A 23,242-nucleotide genomic window follows, 5' to 3' on the forward strand; every position below is an offset into this window, starting at 1 on the left:
CTCCATCATGTGGGGCTAGACCCAATTTCCTTAATAAGACACCTATAGCACAGGAATTAAAATGAAGAATCAACAAACGGGATGAATTCAAACTAAAAAGTTTCTTCTTAGCAAGAGAAATAATATGTGAGGTGAATAGAGAGCCTAAATCCTGGGAACAAATTTTTGCCCCTCACATATCACCTAGAGCTCTAAGCTCTAATCTCTAGGGTATACAAAGAACTCAAAAAGCTAAACACCAAAAAAACAAATAACCCAATCAACAAATGGGCCAAGGACCTGAACAGAGACTTCTCAGAAGAGAATATACAATCAATCAACAAATATATGAAAAAAATGATCATCATCTCTAGCAATCAGAGAAATGCAAATTAAAACTACTCTAAGATACCATCTCACTCCAGTAAGAATGGCAGTCATTATGAAGACAAACAACAACAAGTGCTGGCGAGGATGAGGGGGGAAAGTTACACTCATACACTGCTGGTGGGACTGAAAATTAATGCAGCCAATTTGGAAAGCAGTATGGAGATTCCTTGGAAAGCTGGGAATGGAACCACCATTCCTCTTCTCAGGCTATACCCAAAGGACCTAAAAAACAGTATACTTCAGGGACACAGTCATATCAAGATTTATAGCAGCACAACTCACAATAGCTAGACTGTGGAGCCAACCTAGATGCCCTTCAATGGATGAATGGATAAAAAAATGTGGCATTTATACACAATGGAATATTACTCAGCACTAAAAAAAAACAAGATCATGGCATTTTCAGGGAAATGGATAGCATTAGAGCAGATTATGCTAAGTGAAATTAGCCCATCCCAAAAGAACAAATGCCAATTGTCTTCTCTGATATAAGGAGGGTGACTCAAAATGAGGTAGGGAGGAAGAGCATGATAAGAAGATTACCTCTAGATAGGGAAGAGAGGTGGGAGGAAAAGGGAGAGAGGAGGGGAATTGCGTGGAGGTGGAAGGAGACCCTCATTGTTATACAAAATACATGTATGAAGATGTGAGGAAAAAAAGAATAGCATTACCTTAATTTAGGTATAGAGAAATGATGGGAGTGGAGGGGGGATAGGAAAGATAGTAGAATGAAACAGACATTATTATTACTGTGTGTATATATGTGACTACATGACCTGTACACTCAGAAAAATGAGAAATTATATCCCATCTGATTCAAATATATGATATATCAGAGTCATTGTACTGTCATGTATAACTAATTAAACAAATAAAAAATTTTAAAAAATGACAGCAGAATGCATTGCAATTCTTATTACATGTATACAGAACAATTTTTCATATCTCTGGTTGTATATAAAATATGTTGACACCAATTCGTGTCTTCCTACATGTACTTTGGATGATGATGTCCATCACATTCCACCACCCTTGCTAATCCCCTGTCCCCTCCCTTTTCCTCCCACCCCTCTACCCTATCTAGAATTCATCTATTCCTCCCATGTTCCCCATCCCTACCTCACTAAGAATCAGCCTCCTTATTTCAGAGAAAACATTTGGCATTTGTTTTTTGGGGATTGGCTAACTTCACTTAGCATTATCTTCTCCAATGCCATCCATTTACCTACAAATGCCATGATTTTATTCTCTTTTATTGCTGAGTAAAATTCCATTGTGTATATATGCCACATTTTTTTTTTATCTATTCACTCACTGAAGGGCATCTAGGTTGGCTCCACAGTTTAGCTATTGTGAATTGTGCTGCTGTAAACATTGATGTGATTGTATCCCTGTACTATGCTGTTTTTAAGTCTTTTGGATATAAACCGAGGAAAGGGATAGCTGGGTCAAATGGTGATTCCATTCCCAGATTCCCAAGGAATCTCCATACTGCTTTTCATATTGGCTGCACTGTTGAGAGCCATTAGCCAAGTAGGTATGACAATTTCCTTGCCAGAGTACCCCATGTTGCTTACAGGAAGGACTCGTGGTAAAATGGACTTGCCTTAGACATTTTGCAGTGACATTGCATGTGAGGTGACCTTGCTCAAGGACCAGGGCGGATCCGGGTTTAGGGCGGATCAGGGTTTAGGGCTCTCCTTAGGTTTAGGGCGGTTCCAGGTTTAAGGTGTACCCTGCTGGGAATAGGGCGTATCCTGCTGCCTCAGGTGTGCCCGCTCCAGTAGTTTCCATTGAGTTCTCACGGAATTCAGAGAGTATTTGGGCAGAGAACGTGTTTGCCTCAGAACGTGTTTGTAGAGGGCCGGTGTGAGTTCGGGAATAAAGAATTGCTGTTTGAATCTACAAAGCTGTGAGTGGCTCATGATTTTGTGCCCAGCCAGACTGCGGCACTGCACCAGTTTGCAGTCCCACCAGCAATGTATGAATGTACCTTTTTTCCCCACATCTTTGCCAGCACTTATTGTTGTTTGTCTTCATAATAGCAGTCATTCTGACTGGAGTGAGGTGATATCTTAGAGTAGTTTTCATTTGCATTTCTCTATTTGCTAGAGATGATGAGCATTTTTTCATATATTTGTTGATTGATTGATTATCCTCTTCTGAGAAGTGTCTGTTCAGGTCCTTGGCATTTGTTGATTCGGTTATTTGTTGGTTTGTTTTGTTTTGTTTTGTTTTGTTTTTTGGTGTTTAGCTTTTTGAGTTCTTTATATACCCTAGAGATTAGAGCTTTATCTGATGTGTGAGGAGTAAAGTTTGCTCCCAGGATGTATGCTCTCTGTTCATCTCACAGATTATTTCTTTTGCTAAAAAGAAACTTTTTAGTTTCATTCCATCTCATTTATTGATTCTTGGTTTTAATTCTTATGCTATAGGAGTCTTATTAAGGAAGTTGGGGCCTAATCCAACATGATGCAGATTAGGGCCTACTTTTCCTTTTATTAGATGCAGAGTCTCTGGTTTAATTCCTAGGTTCTTGATGCACTTTGAGTTGAGTTTTGTGCATGGTGAGAGATAGCAGTTTAACTTCATTTTGTTGTGTATGGATTTCCAGTTTTCCCAGCATCATTTGTTGTTGAAGAGGTTATCTTTTCTCCAGTGCAGATTGTTGGCATCTTTGTCTAATATAAGATAATTGTAATTTTGTGTCCTCTATTCTGTACCATTGGTCTACCATTCTGTTTTGGTGCCAATACCATGCTGTCTTGTTATTATTGCTCTGTAATGTAGTTTAAGGTCTGGTATAGTGATGACACCTGCTTCTCTCTTTTTGCTAAGGAATGCTTTGGCAATTCTGAGTTTCTTGTTTTTCCAAAGGAATTTCATGATTTCTTTTTCTACTTTGATATGGTATGATGTTGGTATTTTACTTGGAATCACATTGAATCTGTATAGCATTTTGGATGGGTAGTATGGCCATTTTGATGAAATTAATTTTGCCTATCTAAGAGTATGGGAGATATTTCCATCTTCTAAGGTCCATCTTCTAAGGTCTTCTTCAATTTCCTTCTTTAGTGTTCTATAGTTTTCACTGTAGAGGTCTTTCACCTTTTTTGATAAGTTGATTCCAAAGTGTTGTTGTTGTTTTGTTTTGGTTGGTTGATTGTTTGTTTGTTTGTTGAGGCTATTGTGAATGGGGTATTTTTCCTAATTTCTTTGTCAGAGGATTTATCACTGATGTATAGAAATGCATTTGGTTTATGGATATTGATTTTATATCCTGCTACTTTGCTGAATTTATTAATTCTAGAAGTTTTCTGCTCCTTTTTTGGATCCTCTAAATATAGAATCATGTCATCAGCAAATAATGATAGTTTGAGTTCTTCTTTTCCTATTTGTATTTCTTTAATTTCTTTTGCCTGTCTAAATGCTCTGACTAGAATTTCAAGGACTATATTGAATAGAAATGGTGAAAGAGGGCATCCCTGTCTTGTTCCAGTTTTTAGAGGGAATGGTTCCAATTTTTCACCATTTAGAATGAAGTTGGCCTTGGGTTTAGCAGAGATAGCTTTTACAATGTTGAGATGTGTTCCTACTATCCCTAGTTTTTCTAGTATTTTGAACATAAAAGCTTGCTGTATTTTGTCAAATGCTTTCTCAGCATCAAATGATATAATCATGATCCTTATCTTTAAGTCTATTGATGTGATGAATTATATTTGATGATTTCTGCATGTTGAACCAAATTTGCATCCCTGGAATTAACCCTACTTGATCATGGTGTACTATTTTTTAATATGTTTTTGTATGCAAATTGCCAGAGTTTTACTGAGAATTTTTGCATCAATGTTCATCAGGAATACTGGTCTCAAATTTTCTTTCCTTGCTGTTTCTCTTCCTGGTTTTGGTATCAGGATGATACTGTCTTCATAGAACGAGTTTGGAAAGCTTCCTTTCTATTCTATTTCATGAAATAATTTGAGGAATATTGGTATTAATTCTTCCTCAGGGATCTTGTAGAACTCAGCTGTGAATCTGTCTGGTACCCAGATTTTCTAGGTTGGTAGGTTTTGACAGTGTCTTCTATTTCCTTGCTTGAAATTAATCTGTTTAAATGATGTAGGTCCTCTTGACTCAGTTTGTGCTGCTCATATGCCACTGTAGTGTATCTTAACTCCAACCACAACTGCTCTTGCTTCAGTCATTATCAAAGCTAAAATCATACTATAAAGACACATGAAGAAACAAAGCAAGTATAAACCAAGCTTGATCATGACTTCTTTCATATGTGACTTCAGTTGCCCTCAATTTTGTATTTCTGTTGAACCAAACACCCCCATGTTTCCACTCAAAATCATAATGAACTAGCAACAGGTAAATTAAGAGGGAATTTGAAGCAGGGCAATGAAACAAGCAAAATATAGTGACATTGGTATGGCCAAGCAATTCTGGGCAACATGATCTAGCATTTACGTCATCACATTCTAAATCAGACAGTATAATTCTGAAGTAGACTAAGAGGAAGATGAAGGCACAACAATTGTGGAGTGAGGAGATGAACACTACTGCCTCCATCCTCCTCCTTCTCCTTTCCTTCATCCTCTGTTGCTGACACTCCTTGCATCACACTGACAAGTAATATATTTACATATAGAAAATACTTAAAATCCACAAAAACCTCAGGATATTTATATAACTTTATTGTTGGAGTTAAGCATTTTACTAAATTGATAAATGCCTCAATTACACTTTCTGACATGATGTGAGAAATTCACCACCATCCTTTAAAAAGTACTAATTTATTGGGTTTAGATGCCTCTGTTAAAGTTCAGAAACCACATAAATCATTTTAACAAGGAAAATTTGATGTACATATATTCATGCCTGAGGCTCCAGGTTTAATACCCAGCACTGAAAAGAAGAAGAAGAAGGAAGAGGAAGAGGAGGAGGAGAATTAACTAGTAAAATGTGGTTAACTACTAAATGAAGTAAAAGAAAGTTCCAAAGAATGAGAAATGGCACACATAGTGAGCAGATACTATCTCTTGTGATAGTAGAGGGTCCCCAATGGGACTGAGGTGCAGAGCTCATTGCGGAATATGGGATGTAGCCCACTGGAAGGTTGAAAGGGATCTGTAATGCTCCAACTAACCAGCTGTCCTCTTTCACAATACTCACCAGAACACTTCTGACACCAAATATATGGGGGGGTTCCATACCAAGTTATTCTCCAACTCTCTGCACATAGCTAGGTGTCCTATAATTCAATTAGGGAATTACCAATGACCCCACAGGTTAAGTGGACCCCACAGTCTTACAAGTATGCCCCTCATGACTTCAAATGACAATCACAAGTTGGCTTCTCAAGTGACCCGCCTGTTTTTGAAATTCTGTCACTATAAGGAGATCCAGTGAAGTCTCTCCAGTGGCAAAGGAAACCTCTGCTCACACCTTTCAGACCCTTGCCCATACCACAGAAAAGAAATTAAGGATGGATTGGGCTTTAGCAAAGATAGGAAAGAGCATCATTAGAAAGTGAAAAGTGAATATAGGAACTCTCAGAGAATAATGTGGGCAATCTCAAGAGCAAGAAGAGACATACCATCAGGATTTAGGGTCAGGTTATTTTATTAGGGTACAAAGGTAGAATATTTGAATCAAAGGGACAGGACTTTCCTGAAGATTGAGAAATATTGAGCAAATGGTTTCCCATAAGGGAATGTGGTCTGTCATGTTGTTTTCAGCTTCTAAATCAAGCAGTTGATCCAATCAAATGTTAGCCCCTAGCTTAAGTATGTTAGTAGTGTCTTTCTATTGAAATCTTGTTCCTGCTTTGCTGCATTCCAGAAAATTTATATGGAACTAGAAAGTTATAAAGTAATTTTTGAAATTGTTTGGTGCATTTTTACATTTTGGTCTCTTTCTGTCCCTTAAGCTTCTTTTTCCAGATCAGAAGTAGTTCACAAGTTATTGTTCCACATGCCAACAGATACATTTCTCCTTTAGAGACTTAATTTCCTTAGTATCCCTAAATTTCTATCTCATTCTCAAGGCACATCCTCCATTCCCAAGATCCATCCTCAGACTGGATGATTTTCTAGAACCATTTTCTAGAAGGGCTCACAAAACTCAGAAAAACAACTCTGTTTACTAACCAATTTATTATAAAAGATCTTGTAAAGGACACAGTGACTAGCCAGATGAACATGTACGTAGGGTGAGGCCCAGAAAAGTCTCGGCTCAGGAATATCTGTCCCCATGATGGAATTTGAGAGGCAAAAAGCCAACTCATGGATGCAGTGTTGTTCATCAATTCAGAAGCTCCCTCAAAATTTTTATAAATATTTCACTGTGTAATTATGATTGATTAAATCAGTGACTGCTGGCAATTAATTAACTCAACCTTCAGCCCTATTTTTTTCCCCTCTTTCAACTTTCTATTTATAAAAGTTGTACTTTTGGCAACCTGCCCTCATCCTGAGGTGACCCAGGTTCTTTCTAAAAGTTATCTTATTAACATAAACTCAGATGGCTGAAAGGGGCTGGTTATTAATAACAATAGACTCTCCTTTCATCTCTATCAGGAAATTCCAAGGGTTTTAGGAACTGTTTTCAGGGATCAGGGAAAGAAAGCACTTTTCAGGAACCTAGGACAGAGACTAAAAATAAAGATAAAGATATCAATATACACATTTCTTACTATGTCTCCAAAAGGTGAGCCCTCTGCACGCTACTGGAAGGTGCAACAAAAAGGAAAAACAGCCCAGAATAGTGGCTCATGTCTGTAATCCCAGCAGTTTTGGAGGCTGAGGCAGAAGTATCACAAGTTCAAAGCCAGCCTCAGCAACATAGCCAGGCCCTAAGAAATGTAGGGAAAAAAATGTCTTAAAATAAAATTTTTAAAAGGTGGGAGGTTTGGGGATGCTGGGGTTGTAACTTAAGTGGGAGAGCATGTGTGAGGCCCTGCCTTCGATCTTTAGCACGACATTAAAAAATGAACTGAATAAAGATACTGTGTCCTCATCCAAGTACTAACCAGGTGGTTCCATCCTGAGTATCAAAAATAATGGAATCTCTGTTAACACTCCTCAGAACAGTTGTGCTCAACCAGAACGTAATTTTGGAAATACTAGAGTAAGTTCCATTTTGCTCATGGTGATCACAGTGAATTTCAAATCTTCTAACTCAAGTCAATATGCAAAACTGAAGTGAAATGCCTGATGTTCTTATTATGGTAATTGTAGTTTTTACCCTGAAAACTACATCTGAAACTGTAAACTATAAGATTTTTTTAAAAAACTAAAAAAAAAAAAAAAAGATATCGTATCAATCCACAACTAAAGAAAAATATTTTTAAAAAAATGGTTGGAGATGTGGCTTAGTGGTTAAGCACCCCTGAGATCAATCCCTAGTACAAAAGAAAAGAAAAAAAGAAAGAAAGAAAGAAATGGAACTATCTTGCCTTGCAGTGGCACCTCCAGTGCATTGTACCAACAATCTCACATTGTGTCAGATGGCAAAGAAGTGTTTACAAGGTCCAGTTCCATTAACGTAAAGAAGATGAATATAGAGTGGGTTTGGAACAGAAAAGCAATAAAATGATACTGACTCTGTCCACACCTTTGACTTTGTACTTTATGTATGCATACATGTTACACCATTTTACAAACATTTGAACTTCCATAAAGCAACAAATCTATCATGAAAAAGCCACCTGACAAATGAAGAGGTTCTCATCTGTTCCCCCACATAAGGAAAGAAGCACCCCCAGTCACTGTACACTACACTGCTATATTATCTACTCTTCAGATTCAGTAAGTCGCATTGACTATACTGTTACCTAAAAGATAACAATTTGTGTATAAAATCATATAAGAAGAAAGAGGAAGCAAATGGTCAATATATACAAATACACACATATACACCACAAGCAAAGAGAAAATATTCAAAGCTATTACAGTACTTGTTTCTAGAAGGACTGTGTAGTTATATGTACTTTCTATCTTCCAATTCCCATTCTGTGTCATCTTTCCCCCAATCAGAACAACTGGTCACAGTTCTTCAGCTGGAAGAATGAACACACCTTTATTCTTGCAGGTCTAAGTCTTCAATAGTCCTGTCTCTTCTTCTTTCTGTAGTTTTCCATATACCCTTAACATCAGATTTGGAAGTACTAAGAGAAAATATATTAACTGGACTTATGCTTATGGTCAAAGCTTTCTGCAACTCATCTTGCATCTGAAAATTCTTCTTCATTTACATTCATTCTAGTAATACTTCTCTTTCCTCAGTTGCAGTATGGACACAAAAGGGAAATGGAGGGCAAAATCAAAGAGGGTAGCAGGATGGGTGGGTATGATCAAAATACATTATATACATGTATAAAATTGTCAAAATAAAAACCAGTATTTTGTACAATGAATATGTACTGATAGCTTTTTAAGGAGAGGATAATTTCCCTTATCCTTAATTCCCTGGATTAACATATTAAACATTCTCAGTGGTACCAGAAATTTACTGAGGTATGGAAAAATAGGAATGTTTTATTTATCCCAGAATAGGAACTAGATAACATAGAATGTTGGACTCTTCTCTTAAAACTCCATAATTCAATATAGTTTGGAACTGAAATATCCTCCAAAGGCTCATGTGTAAAAAGCTTAGTCCCCAGCTGGTGGCCCTTTTAGTAGGTGGTAGAAACTTTAGGAGGAGGGGACTAGGAAACAGGAAGGAAGGAAGTAACTGTGGCTGTGTCCTTGAAGATTATGTCTTGTCCCTGGACCTCTATATATCTATTCGTCTCTCTCTCCACTTTCTCACTTTCTCTCCTCTCCCTCCCTCCCTCCCCACTTCCCCCCCTTACACCCCCCCTTCTTTCCCCCTCTCTCTCTTTTGCCTTCCCGCTGCATGAGGTGAGCCACTCACTCCACCACCTGCTCCCTGTCATCACATGACATTTTGCCTCAGAAACAATGGATCCAGGTGACTATGGATTGAAACCTCTAAAACTGTGAGGAAAATAAATCTCTCCTCCTTTAGGGTGATTTTCTCAGTATTTTGTAACAAAGACAAAAAAGTGACTAACACACCAATCCATTTTCTTGGAAATTTTTACATGATAAACTTTCTGTCATCTGACAGTCCAAATCTGCAAAAATAGAACTGGGGACCATTCTCAACCTCAAGGGTCCCCTACAAATAGTCAAGTACAGTAATGTGATCTCCACTTTGATTTTTTTTTTTTTTTTTTTTTTTGAGACAGGGTACCACTATGTTGCCCAGCATGGTCTCAAAATCATGAGCTAAAGTGATCCTCCTGCCTTAGCCTCCCCCATAGCTGGGACTACAGGTATGTGCTGCCACACCTGTCTGAAATACATTTTAATACCAAAAAATCATGGCTCCTCAGTTAAATTCCACATTCCTTAAACCAGTTCCAAAACAGTCAACTTTTATCTTCTGTATCTGAATATAAGACATGAACTCTCATAACCACACATCTGAAGTCTGAACAAGAGCCGGAGGACAAGCCCACTGAGCCTTCCAATCTCATCTCAAGGGACTTTGCCAAAGGAAGTCTGTAGCCCCAGGAAAAGCCACAGTGAGGGATCACACACAGCAAGGGACAAATGAAGACAAAACCTTGGAATGTCAGGGAAGTAATGGAGATTCAGCATCTGGGGGAGCACCATCAACACCACAGCCTGAGCTGAAACCCTCCCTTGGGGTGCTTAGGATCTCCTCCAAAGGAGGAGAATTGTTAAGGGGTATAGAAAGCCCCCCAGATCCACTTGCCCTGGAGCAGATGGTCATGGACACATCTCCATACATAAACATGAAGTATGGGAAGAGAGCTCCAGAGAAGGAGGCTGGAGGGAAAGAGAAAATGCGGGAGCCATCAATCATGTTATAGAAGGAGACCTCCCCTTCACTGTAGTCCAGGAAAACCCCCACCCTGCAAGGATTATTCCTAGGAGATAACCAAGTCACAGGATCAGTCCAGGCAAAATATCTACTGTTAGACTTCCCCATGACCCAAAACCCCCTATCTGGTGATTCCATGTACGAGTCTTTTCCCATATTTCCATGTATGAAATCTTTAAATATATTGTAATACTGTATAAGGGTAATGTTCTCATCTTTCCTACAGACTCCCAGAGTCCACATGCTGATGGATTCATTCTCTATCTCCACTTCCCAGTAACATCTTCCTGATGTGATGCCCTCAAGACCCAACACACTGCATTTCTTATCACGGTACAAACATGGGTTCTTCCAAGTTAGACGTGTCTTTTCATGAGAGACAGAAAGACAGTGGTGAGCAGAGTCTGGATCCAGAGTGACAGACCCTGTAGAGAAAATGGTCAATCATGCAAGGTCCTCCCTGCCCCAAAACAAAGCACAAGCCACCCACCACCTCAGAGCCATAGAGCTGCCTGAGCTGAGGAGAGGATGAGCCTCCTGAGATATGACTCAAGCCCACATCCTCAACCAGGAAAAGGAGGCAGACACTGATTTGCGGGGTAGACTTGTGACAGGTCCCTTGAGAACCAGTACCAGTGTTGTGACCATCACTTCTGCTACAGCAACTCCACTGGTGATGCTGGCATCTGAATCACCACAGAGAACTTAAGGAGAAGCCAGAAGCCACGAGGGCAACAAGAGGAACATCTAGAAGCAACAGTCACTCACAGGCTTGAAACTGTTTCCTCCGCCAATCTACAAGAGAATAAACATCTCATATCAGGGATTTGCAGTGTCTCTACACATAAGGGTCAGCACCCAGTCTTCTGAAACACAGCAATGTGGGAGGAAGAAGGGAAAATCTGTGTGAAAACATTCAACTGTTGTATTTATTTCTTACACACACACACACACACACACACACACACACACCATTCACACACCCTTCTGCAGTCTTCCCATGAAGACTAAGCCAAAAAGCTTAACACCCCAGGATCAAAATGCTGGATATCAATCTAAAAGGTCACTGTTCAGATTTAACTACCAAATAATGCTTTCTCAAGACACAGACACACAACCATCCTGACAACTAGGTTATCTTGAGATACAATTGAGATTATCAAAATTTCCAAGACCTCCTTTTACTTATAAAGGACTGACTGTGCTGAACTTGTAAGGTTAATTCTAAGCCAAGAGTTGAGAATTACATCTAGCTTAGCTGAACTTGGAGGATGACTAGAAATCATGAGTGCAAGGAACTCAGAGAAATCTTACCCAGTTAGGTGGCAATGGAGAGGGTTTTAACAAGGGAGAGAAAGAAGTTCAAAGCAGGAAACAAACATATCCAGTGAGAGGTCAACACTAATGACTTTTCTTCAAATTTTCACAGAGCAATCAGAGCAAAAAGATCCTTACAAATATGTGAGAACCCAAAAATATTGTACATAGTCCTTTGCCTCCCACAAGAATTGCCTTAAGAGATGGAAAACTTTCAGCTATGATAGAACCCATAGTCCTAAATTTTGTGAATATGCTAAATACATGACTAGGCAACTTTACAATGTGATTAATATTCAGGTTCTTGAGCAGGGGAGATTATTCTGGATTCTCTGTCAGTCCAAACTAATCACATGAACCCTTGAAAACAGAAACCTTTCTTGTCTGTGGTCAGAGAAGCACAGAAACAAGGTCAAAACATGCTGTGCTGCTGGCTTTAAAGATGGAAGAAAAGGCCCTCAAACAAAGGAATACAGATGGCCTCTAGAAACTGCACAAGACAACAGCCTCCAGAAAGGAACACAGCCTTGTCCACACCTTCTTGGACTTCTGGCCTACAAACATGTAAGATAATATGTTGTGTTGGCTTAAGCCACTAAATTTGTAGTAATTTGGCAGAAAATACAAAACTACTTACTACTTGCCATACCTAAAGTGTAACAAAGCACTGGCAGAGAAATGTGCTTGCATAAAGCATGAACCTCCCTGTCTCCTGCACACAGGAAGCTGAGGACCCAGAAATTCTCACATGCTCTGCTAGATGAAGACATGGGTGCCTAGTGGCCAGTGAGCCAGAGGAGGTCTGAAGTTCAGAGGAAAAAGCCCAATGGCAACCAGGAATAAGTGACCCAGAAACTGGACTTTACCTCAGGGTCAGGGGAAGGGGGAACAAGCAATGAGATGAGATCTGCCTTTTCTCAGGAGACACCAACCCAAGCGTCTTATGAACCAGTTAAGACTAGCCTCCTGATGGTGAGGACCTGAAATAACTAAGAGAAAACACATGGTCCCTCTTCCCCGCACTGTCCAAGGCCACATAAGTCTCATCCAACTTCCATACTCTCTTTTGGGAATTAGATAGGAAGGTCATTGACCAAAACAAAGTCTAACATGGCAGAGCCTCAGGAACAAGATTAGAATAATTAAAATAATATCTAAAAAACATTTTTTCTTTGTTAAAAATTTGTGTTCCCCATTTCCACTAATACATGGCAGAGCCTCAGGAACAAGATTAGAATAATTAAAATAATATCTAAAAAACATTTTTTCTTTGTTAAAAATTTGTGTTCCCCATTTCCACTAATACAGGTTCAATCACCTACATTGGTATTTCCATCTTTGTTGAGTTGCTTCATAGAAACTAGATCATATAAAATGGCTGAGCAGACTCAGATGACCCATGGAGAAAAGTGAACTTTGTTCATTTTTCACCCAGACTTTAGTTGGAATCCAATTATAATTTTCTATATAATAACTGACTGATATTATCAAAGAAGAATATAAGAGAGGAGAAGGAAGCAGACAGGGGAGAAAAGAGAAGGAGTGAAAGAAAAAAACTTTAGAGACTTTCCAGTGTATCAAGTATCATGCTATGCACCTTAATGTACTCTTCACATAATTCCCACAGAAAATTTTAATTTAAAACTTATTGTTACGATTTCATGAACAAGATGAGATCAGAGATTTGTCCACGTGTTTATCATTACAAAAGAGTATGTAAATTATACATGAAAACATACAGACATTAATTCAGCAGAGAATGGGGAGATGGTAAAAAAAAAAGACTACTTGATCCTTCTTTTTTAATAAACATGTCTGCAAGAAAATCATTAAGATTCTCAAAGAGTGTTCCTCAGACATCTGATCCCAAAGCCTCCTTGATGCCATGGCTCACCTTTCCTTGTCTCTCACAATCTGTATCCCTTATGTGAAAAAGAAACATTCAGAGCAGGAAAAGGGCATATTACACAAATTCAGATGGCAAAGATCCAAAACTCACCCCCTTAAAGAGTTAAAGAGTCCTCTGGATAATATTTCATTGCATTGGAAACTGCCTTATCATATGGTTGACCTAACTGCACCTAGAAGATTGAGGTGGTCTCATTATCACAGGCAAACTCAATGAGATGATTACTTAGAAATGGCTTAATGAAATTCACACACATGCGCACGCGTACACACACACACACACACACACACACACACACACACTGTATTCACTGAACACTGTCAAAGATATATCAAAAAGTTGGTTACATTTCATGCCCATAAAGAACCTGCAAATCCTTTTCACATTCAACTCAAACCACCTTGGATGTGATTTTCCAGCTCTCACTGCTTCAGCACAACCAAGATGTCTATGTGAATCTTGGGCACTCTACCTTCTTCTCATCTCCTCTCTCCTCCCACCTCATCCTTTCTTCTCTGATTTGTTCCACACCCTTTTTTCAGGTAAAAAATTTTAAACTCTCCAGGTTTCTCCTTTTATGAACTTCACATATTTAAAACAAAAAAAAATCAAAGACCAAGCCCAAGAGGCAAAGCAAAATTCTCTTAAAACCAGAGAAATTGTTCTGAACATTATAACTTGCATTTTGTTCCTGTGACACAAAAACAAACACAGAATGTTGCATATCATTTTAAATAGTTCACACTCCCTAAGCATCCTGGACCCCAAATTCAGAACACCAAAAACTCACTTCTCAGCGACCACGGTGCTTAGAAGAAACACAGCTCAGACAGAGAGTCAGAGTAGGAGGTGGCTGAGAGAAGACCAATATCCAGAGGTCCAGGAAAAACCAAGAAAACCAAACCTGGACCCAAAGGGTAGAATCTGGGGTAAAGGGAATACAGAACAAGGCCCCACATTAGGAAGCAGTAGATCCTAAGCTTCAAATATGGTTTCTGAAATTTTATGAAGACCAGCAATTCCTATCCCCAGTTCCAACCCTGCTCCATCCAGGCTCTGCTCACAAATGAACTCTCCAGTGTCACTGCACCAACAATAGATACCAGTCAAACACGATGTTTTCAGGGGGTACAGCTGACCCTAACATGCAGGGGAGGATGAGCCTAGAATGGGTTCACTCCTCAGCACCTCAACATGAAAAAAATTTAAAAACATTTGGGAAATTACCAAAAATGAAGAATGATTTAGGACTGGGGCTGTGGCTCAGAAGTTGAGCACTCACCTAGCATATGTGAGGCACTGGGTTCGATCCTCAGCACCACATACAAATAAACAAATAAAATAAAGGCATGTTGCCCATCTATAACTACAAAAAAAATGTTTAAAAAATGAAGAATAATTTAAGCAAGGTGAGTTCTATGGTACAATCCTAAGGAGAAGAATCTGTGGTCTTCCAATGCAAGTTACAATCATTTTTTTCTCTTTTTAGGAGAATTTTGCTTTCCTGTTGTGCTTGGCTTTGATTAGTTTGGGCAGGGGCAGATTAATGTGTGAGGACTATGAAAAAAAAAACAAGAGAAATTAAAAGTGTTTACTTGGAAAGGTGAAAAAAAATTAGAGAAGAGAGAGCAGGAAAACCCATCCCATCCTGGGAGGAGGCCACTGATACAGAAGGGCAGAGGTGGGGCCTAGAAGAGGGAAGGCCAAGGAAACATCAGAGTCACTTACCTGCATACAGGGGGGCCTTCCTCCAGGCTGAAAGGGAACACACAGTGGTGAGACCACAGCTAAAACAAGCCTGCTCAGCATGAATGTACCTGCCCTGGCCTCCCCTCAAGTTTAAAGATGAGACTACCCACAGGAGGACAGAGCCCAGAAAGGAGATGGCCTCTTGCAGTATGCAGGGTCTGCAGGATGTTGTGGGAAATCCCCTGGACCACAGATCAATACGGCTGCTTTACAGGCCAACTTCTACCACTGTCCCTCTGCTTTCTCTCTGTCAGAAAACTGTCTGCCTCAAAACTCATAAAAATCCATATTCTATTTGTCTTTATTCAGTTTTGCTGCTAAGGATAAAAATTATGCTATGTGTAAAAAGATTTTAGAAAATAAAATATGCATCATTCCACAATTGTCAGAAGGCATTATTATATCCAGGCTTGTTCTAGCAAAGATATATTTGGGAAAGGGGTGGGAATGTAGCCCGAGGTAGAGAAATTGCCTAGCATGCACGAGGCACCACGTTCAGTCCTCAGCACCAAAAAATAAAACAATAAAATTAAAATTGAAAAAAACATTTGGGAAATTGCCAAAAATGAAGAATGATTTGAAGACAGGAATATGAGGTGAGTTCTGGAGCAAAACTGCCCAACTTTTCACATGTGAAATGTATCTAGAGAATAAGAAGCCCTACTTCAGGAAGTACTTGGTTCACTCCATCACATTCCCACCTATGGTGAGCAGCCCACTTGCATTAGCATCTTCCAGAGCTGGAGAAAACATAATCCCTGGATGGTGATTTGTTGGTAAAAAAACAGAAGGTCACACTCCTAAACTTAATGACACCATTTCCTTATATAGATCATTTAATGAAATCTTACTATTTGCCTTTCAGGTTCTAGGTGCAGAACACCAGCTAGATGCACTGAAGGCTAAAAAACAATATAATGGGCAAGCCAGGGTTGAAATAAGATGCAGAACACATGACAGACCAGGGGTCACCATCACACCACAGTTTCCAGGCTCTAGGTAGGAAACAGCAGCCCAGATCTAGGGAAGCCAGGGAGCAGGGTTCTGGCTTCCACTGCCTTCCAATCAGCTTTCCAGGGATGGGGGACCCACATGTCTGTGCCTAGACAGAAACAAGAAAGGAGAGCCCAGTTCACAGGTAGGATGAGGAAACAAGAAATCCCTGGAGAGTCACTTACCAGACAGATATGCAGCTTTCCTCTGACCTGAAAAACAACACAAGAAATAGAGGAGCTAAGAACTAGAACATGTGCTAACAAGGAAAAAGAAAAAATTCAGGAGGGAAAGCAGAACTTACTGAGATCTTCCTGGAGTTCATCTGAAAGAAAATGAAAAACAGTGTGAAGCCCCATCCCCAAGAAAAGGAAAGACTGTGTGCCTAGAAAACCCCAGGAAAAAAAAAAAAAACTTTGAAAAAAACTTTATAACTACAAACCGACCCAACCCTACCAGACTCTACCTGTCCTCACTGATCTCCTCAGTCACCTACACGGTTCCAAGAACCCTAGATCTCCCTAGAGAGCTGGACCCCAGACTCTGGCCCCTGTCAGCTGCCCCACTCACCACCAGGTCTGCACTTGCCCTGTGGGGTCTTACCAATGGCCTTCAGTGCCTCTTCCTTTGCCTGCTGCTCCTCCTCCTTAAGCCGCCACAGATGCTCCTTTTCCTGCCTCACCTGCATCCTTCTGGAATGTTCTTTGGTGCTTAAATAGCTAGCCCCCAAGAGTAGGAGCCCCAGCATGGTCAGGACCACAGCAAATGCTGGCTTCCAGGGAGAAGCCTGAGGGAAGAAGGGCTCTGTGGCCAGGCAGACAGCAGGTCAGGGGCACACCCAGGAGAGCCAGCACACTCAGAGAGGCCAGCCCCTCCCCACAGCTCTGCTGGGAGTGGGAAGCAGCACTGACCTGGAATGTAAATAACCATGGCCTTCTCCTGGTCCAGGACAGGGTTGAGGACAGAGCAGGTCACATTCCCCACAGAACTGTCTCTCACCACCAGAGTGGCCTCCACACTAAACAGCTCCTCAGTGTCTTGGGTGTGGGCCTCAGAAAGCGCTGGGAACTTCTTTCCACTAAGGTCTCTCCACTGCACCTGGGGCTTTGGGAACCATCCTGAAGCTTTGCACATCACACGCACTCCATCCTCTTCTGGCCCTTCTATGTGCACTTGGGGGTCAGAGCCCATCCCTGTGGGAAGGAAGCTGTGGAGCTCCAGAGGCCTCCTTGGGCCCTGAGACCCCAGAATTGCCTAGATATTATACAACATCAAGGGGAAAGCTTTAATGTTCAATTTTGGGGGTTCTATAGAAGGATCCCCTACCAGAGGGAACAAAGGGAGTAGCAAAGGAACCCACACAGGGCAGTGGGCTCTTCTCCCCACTGTGAGACCACAGGCAAGAGGAAGAATCTGGTCCCATGGCTCCCTCCTTGAATCTCCAGTCTTCTCACCTCACACACTCTCCTGGGACATCTGCCTTTCTGTATGTATCATGTCCAAAATTGTATTCAGTGACCACCTTGTCTCCTGAATTCTATCCCCTACACCTATGTCCCTATGAGTTATTTTTCCAGGTTTCACACATGGACTTCAAACTCAAATTCAGAATTGAATTCATAAATTTGCACCAATTGTGATAAAATGATTATTAAAATATCCCAATTTTTTTCCTTTCTTTATACCCAGTTCTCCCACTTCCACACACTTTTTACTGTGTTTATCTTCTGCCTCTGGGCTGAGTCACGGGATTTAATTAACCCAATGAGAAATTAGCTAATGTGTGACCAGTGCAGAGGTTTGAAAACCACTGCAACTTGGTTTATTCCCTCTACCATTTCCACAGGAAGACAATCCTGGGCTACCCAGGGGAGGATGAAAATGTAACATTGCCTGGTCAACCTGCTACAGCTGCCCTAGATAGCCACAAGACCACTTGAAACGTGAGCACACCTGGTGCACATGCTAAACTTTTCAGTTGACTTAAGAACAAATAAAAATTACAAGTAAAAAGCTTAATTCTCCCTTTTGAATGAAAAAGATTCTCTTATATTTTCTTAAACATTTCCTATAGGAAACTTGCAATTACAAAAAGGTACTTTCTCCTCTTTTGAAATGTTTACACATGATTTTGAAAACTGGTTACATTTTTTGCCAGCTTTGTGGCTCAGGAATGCCTTCCTCAAGGACCTGGGAGTTATTTCTTTGAAATGTAAACATAGAAACCCTTTGCCCCCTTTTCTGTGGAAAGGTAGGAACCAAACTTATGTGGGCATCTTGATCCAAGTTGAAAAACTACCTCCAGTCATAAAGCTGGAGGAGTTTATTTTTCTTCCTGATAAAGCCTGTTAGATGATACAGATGGTTTCCCAAATTACCAGGTAAACTTAGAATGAGATATGTGGAACAAACACTGCTTGGAGCCCTCTTAGTTGAGGATTAATTATTGTTCATTTTGAAAACAAGTATACAGGAGATTATATATGCTTGGATCTAAAAAGAAAAATGAAATTTCTTTCTAGTTGTATAATCCCTTAGCAGATCACCATGATATGTATCATATTCTAGTTTTATGCTTATTCAGTAATAAAGTGTTTTCTTCTAGCATGGGAGATTTTGTTTTTAATTATATTTCTGAAACATGACCAAAGATGTATGAGTAAACACAGGTGAGAATTAGCCAAGTTCAGCTCAATTAGTTGAACTCCCTCAGTGCATGAATTAAATATATTTTTATTGCCAGATGCACTGAGGCTGTGGCTGTTTGTTACACAGCATTATTACAGCAATAGAACTGACACATAGTTATCAAGTGTCCTGCCACGAACCAACAAATAGTTCAAATAAAACCTGGATTTCTCTGAACTCTTCTCCTCCTCTTCCAAACTTTGTGCCCACAAATCTATTCAGTTAAATCTAGTTTCTAAACCTGTCTGACCCTTCCTATCCCACCCCACTGCCATGCCTCAGGTCAAGCACTCATTCTCTCCACATCATAACTGCATTCCAGGCCTCCTTCCTGCTCACCTCCCATCCATCCATTCACAGCTGCCAACATGAGCATTCCCAGCATGGCTCTGTTTAGGATTCCCCCTACTCTGCATCCAAACTCCATAACACAGCCCACAAAGCCTTTACTGATCTGGTAACTGCCTTCCTCTCCAAGAGTTCTCCCCAAACTCCACCATCTAAGACCCTCAGGGCCCTCATACTCAACCCCAAGAACTACCTGGTCAAATGCAAGTAGCCACAATCACCAGGTGTATGCCCTCTGCCTTTTCACCTTCCAGCCCATCAACATCCAGGGCTCTTGTGATAGCCCAGGTGTCCACTCCTAATGACCTCATCCTGACACCTGTGAGTGGTGTTAATACAGGACCATCTCTTTATTCCAGTATTACCCCTTCTTACCATCCTCCTTCTCATTCCTACCAAACATGATGGCCTCATTATACCCAGAATAATCAACCATACTCCTACTTCAAAGGTTTCATACCAGGTGCTCCTCTGCATTAAACTCTGCCCCCCCCCCAGATATCCACCTGGCTAAATACCTACTTCCTTTGAGCCTTGCTCAGACTGTCAGTAAGGCTCTGCCTGAGCCCCTATGTAACACTGCAGCTTGTCTAACTTCCCAGCCCACATCCTGAGCCCCTTTCCTAGTTCTATCTAGCCTTTTAAGTACTTATCACCTTATAACATCTTGTACTGAATTATTCATTATGATTTTTTTTCCTTTGCCTCTAGAAGGTGACCTCCTCTGAGCTGGGATCTCTGTTACACTAATATATCTCTGGTGCACAGAACAAGTCCCCACATATTTTAAATGCTCAATAAACAGTGTTTGTATTGAATCAATGAATAAATGAATGAGCCAATTTTTCCTCTATTTCACCTATAAAATGTGAGGCTAAATCAGATGACACATGATATTCCTACCAAACCCAGTACTCCCAAGGTCTCTAGAATAAAGGTCATGTAACTAACCTGCCACCTTCAGTTCCAAATCAGCCTCTTTATAGAAGTCTCCATGTCTGAAGAAGCAGGTGTACATTCCATTGTCAGAAACCTGGACATTGTGGATGTTCATGGCAGCATGCCCCTCAGTAAGGAAGTCCCTCACCAGTGAGGTCCGCCCTGTGTACTCAGCCATCTGCTCCTCAGTCTGTTCCCGTTGGTTCAAGTAGATGAACACTGGCTGTGAGAGTGTGGAGCGGAACCATCCCAGTTCCATGTTCTCTGCATTCATGGCTGGGACTAGGGTGCAGGGCAGTATAGCATCCTCACCCAGCACTGCCACAATGGGGTGTTCAGGTCCCATAACCTGGAACTGCTCTGTAGACACAGACATAGCGGAGTGAGAAAGCTAGAGAGACATAGACCAAAAAACAGAGAACACGCACCATCAAGCAGGAAGGCCAGGAACACTGGGGTCAGGGGCCAGATGAGATGACCACTGAGGACTGATGGATTTGGAAGAAATCTTATGACCACTATGATGTGTCTCAGAAATTATGACAAAGACACTCCCTCATTGGCCCTTACTTAAGAAATATCAAATTCAGTGGTTCCCAAGCTTTCATGCACCTGAATTACTAGGACACCTTATAGTGCACACATCACTGGACGTCACTCCCAGAGTGTCTCATTCAGTACATCAGGGGTTGGCCAACAAATGTGCATGTACAAGGAGTTCCCAGGGTGGTATGGGGAGCACACATTGGGAACCCCAGGTCTAACTTGCCCTGTCTCAGGACAAATCTCAAAACTAACAAAATCTCAAAACAGAACAAATCTCAAAACATGTACAAGAAGCAGTTCACCTCACTCTCCACCCTTGGTGCTCTTGGGCTTCTGAGGCTACCACATGACTCCTCTGCAGGACACACGCAATGGACCTCCAAAGAGCAACTCTCAAACCCTGTGCCTCTCCACTCTGGTCTCAGAAACCATTAAATCTCAACTGGAGGATGACTAGGATTCCTGACCTCAGTGATCCTTTTAACAGGTGAGCTAATCCATATTGCTGCTCTGCTCAAAGCTTCCACATGGCTCCCTGCCTCTCTCCAGGCCTGACAAGGTGGACCCTCCTTCCCAAGACCCCTCTGAACTCACCTGCTGCTTCTCTCCCCATGGGCTCTAGTCCAGCAACCCTGGCCTCTGTGCTTCCTCACACCTCAGCACACTGCCACCTCTGCACAGGCTCCTCCCCCTGCAGGAACCCTCCTTCCAAATGGTCCTACAGCTCACTCCTCCTTCTCCAGGGTTATGTTCCCATCTACACACCACCTCACTGAACACTGCTGCCTGCCCACACCTGCCTCCCATGCCCCTTTCTGCCCACACCCTGCCCTGCTGCATTTCCCATCACAATCATCTCCTCCAACACGCTTAGGCCTCTCTGCCTAGTTGCAATTATTACTCTCTCCCGCTAGAAGGTAAACTTTATGTCAGAATTTCTGTCTGATTCTTTCATAGAATAGCACCTAACAATCAACATTTCATTAATATTTCAGGAATAAAATGAATGAATGAATGCTTGCAGCACGAAAAATAAAGCAAGAAAACAAAAAATGAGGGAAAATGTATTTTCAAATGTTTTTATATCTTGCTTTTTAAAACCACAAAGGAAGACAGATGGGGAGACTCACCTGTGGACAGCTGGACAAGGAGGAGCAGGGAAGTGAGACAGCAGAGCAAGGAGCGACTGCAGTGCCCTTCCATATCTTTCGAGCTGGGGAGAGAGATGGGGATGAGGTCCTGGAGTCAGAGCATAGAGATAATAAAGCCTTGTCGGAGAAAAGATCCCCAAGTCACCTACTATTTGGAAGGAGCAGAGAGAAGGCAATCTGTGGTATTGGGAAGGATAAATTCTGGGACCCAACTTCTAGGCTGCCCTCCAGGTTCAGCCACTCTCAACATCAGCTTTTTGGCCTCAGTTTGCTTATTTGTATCATCAGTACAGTCACAGCATCTACATCCCATGTTTGTAATGGAAATAACGTGAATTTATACTCACTACATGTAAATAGAACAGGGCGTGGTCCAATAAAATATTAAAGAAATGTCACTAAAACAAATGAATAATGGAACAACCCTCATTAAGCTTCTCTCGAGTCTTCCTAGAACAAGACTGTTCCACCTGCCCACCACCACTGAATCTGACACCACCTCATCCTCAGCTTCTTCCTGCCACCAGCTTCTCCCTGGTTACAGGTGTCTCCAAAGCCAACTTACCTGCTTCTCTTTTCTCCCACCTATAAAAGGCTGAGGACTTCCTGGAGCGTCGCTAAACACAGCAGCTGGAGATAGGTCAGAGTCACAAAGAGCCCAGCAGGCCCCAAAGCTGCCCTCAGAATTTGCAGCTTCCCCAAGCTGCAAATTCTCAGAATCCAACTGGATCTCAGAATCCAGTCCTCTGCTTCTGAGTCCAATGCTAAGGGCTTAAATTCCTCATATCCAAGAGGCAGTTGGTCCCCAGGAAATGGGGGGGGGGGGCAGAGCCTGGCATAAATTGCAAGGATTTCTGCAGAGTCTCTGACACTGGGGCCCCCACAAAGCCGTCCCAGTCAGAGGAGCAACCCCTCTCTGGCTCCTTCCACCATCTAAAGCAAAAGCTTGCAAAAGGAGCCTGGGCAGAGTGTGCCCTGCCCTCTGGACATCGCTCCCTTTACCAGGAAGAAGGCAGGAGAGCAGAGCAGCCAAAAAGAGGTACTCACAATTTTCCTGGAACGTTGCAAAACAACTCCACTTAGAGATAAAATGTCACCACCACCCCACAATGCCACCACCAATCCCTGCCCCCGCAAGGCCTAGAGATGTCAGGGAAATCTTACAAAAAGAAGAAAACAAAATTATTTGAACCCCTACTAAATATCAAGAACTGTGCTACATAAATTCTACTTATGCCATCTCATTATCACAACTGCAGAGATAAAACCATGAGCCCTGCCATCTGGTAACATCAACCTAGTAACTTCC

The 23,242-nt window shown here is 41.3% G+C and overlaps 1 protein-coding gene and 1 pseudogene across 1 annotated transcript; both read right to left on the reverse strand.

Moving 5' to 3' along the window:
• Nucleotides 1-4,593: 4,593 nt before the first annotated feature.
• On the reverse strand, nucleotides 4,594-4,944 carry LOC143400749 (protein cornichon homolog 4-like; annotated as a pseudogene).
• A 5,076-nt stretch (nucleotides 4,945-10,020) lies between these two features.
• LOC143402016 (butyrophilin subfamily 1 member A1-like) lies at nucleotides 10,021-20,612 on the reverse strand. Its single transcript, XM_076859536.1, has 5 exons — nucleotides 20,249-20,612; nucleotides 17,173-17,454; nucleotides 15,248-15,274; nucleotides 11,062-11,088; nucleotides 10,021-10,718 (listed from the first exon to the last, which is right to left on the reverse strand). The coding sequence occupies exons 1-5, from the start codon at nucleotides 20,610-20,612 to the stop codon at nucleotides 10,021-10,023; spliced, it is 1,398 nt and encodes a 465-aa protein (XP_076715651.1).
• Between the last annotated feature and the right edge of the window lie 2,630 nt (nucleotides 20,613-23,242).

This window comes from Callospermophilus lateralis, chromosome 6 (genome assembly GCF_048772815.1).
Source record: "Callospermophilus lateralis isolate mCalLat2 chromosome 6, mCalLat2.hap1, whole genome shotgun sequence".
NCBI lineage: Eukaryota > Metazoa > Chordata > Mammalia > Rodentia > Sciuridae > Callospermophilus > Callospermophilus lateralis.

What these genes read in the sequence shown, in the direction of transcription:
- LOC143402016 (XM_076859536.1), bottom strand. Translation starts at nt 20,612, where the DNA reads ATGTCTGTGTCTACAGAGCAGTTCCAGGTTATGGGACCTGAACACCCC. An exon ending in GAAGGCCCCCCTGTATGCAG is followed by an intron (nt 11,089 to 15,247) that starts GTAAGTGACTCT and finishes ATTCTCTTGTAG; the next exon opens with ATTGGCGGAGGAAACAGTTT. An exon ending in GAGGAAACAGTTTCAAGCCT is followed by an intron (nt 10,719 to 11,061) that starts GTGAGTGACTGT and finishes TTTTCTCTACAG; the next exon opens with GGTCTGTCACTCTGGATCCA.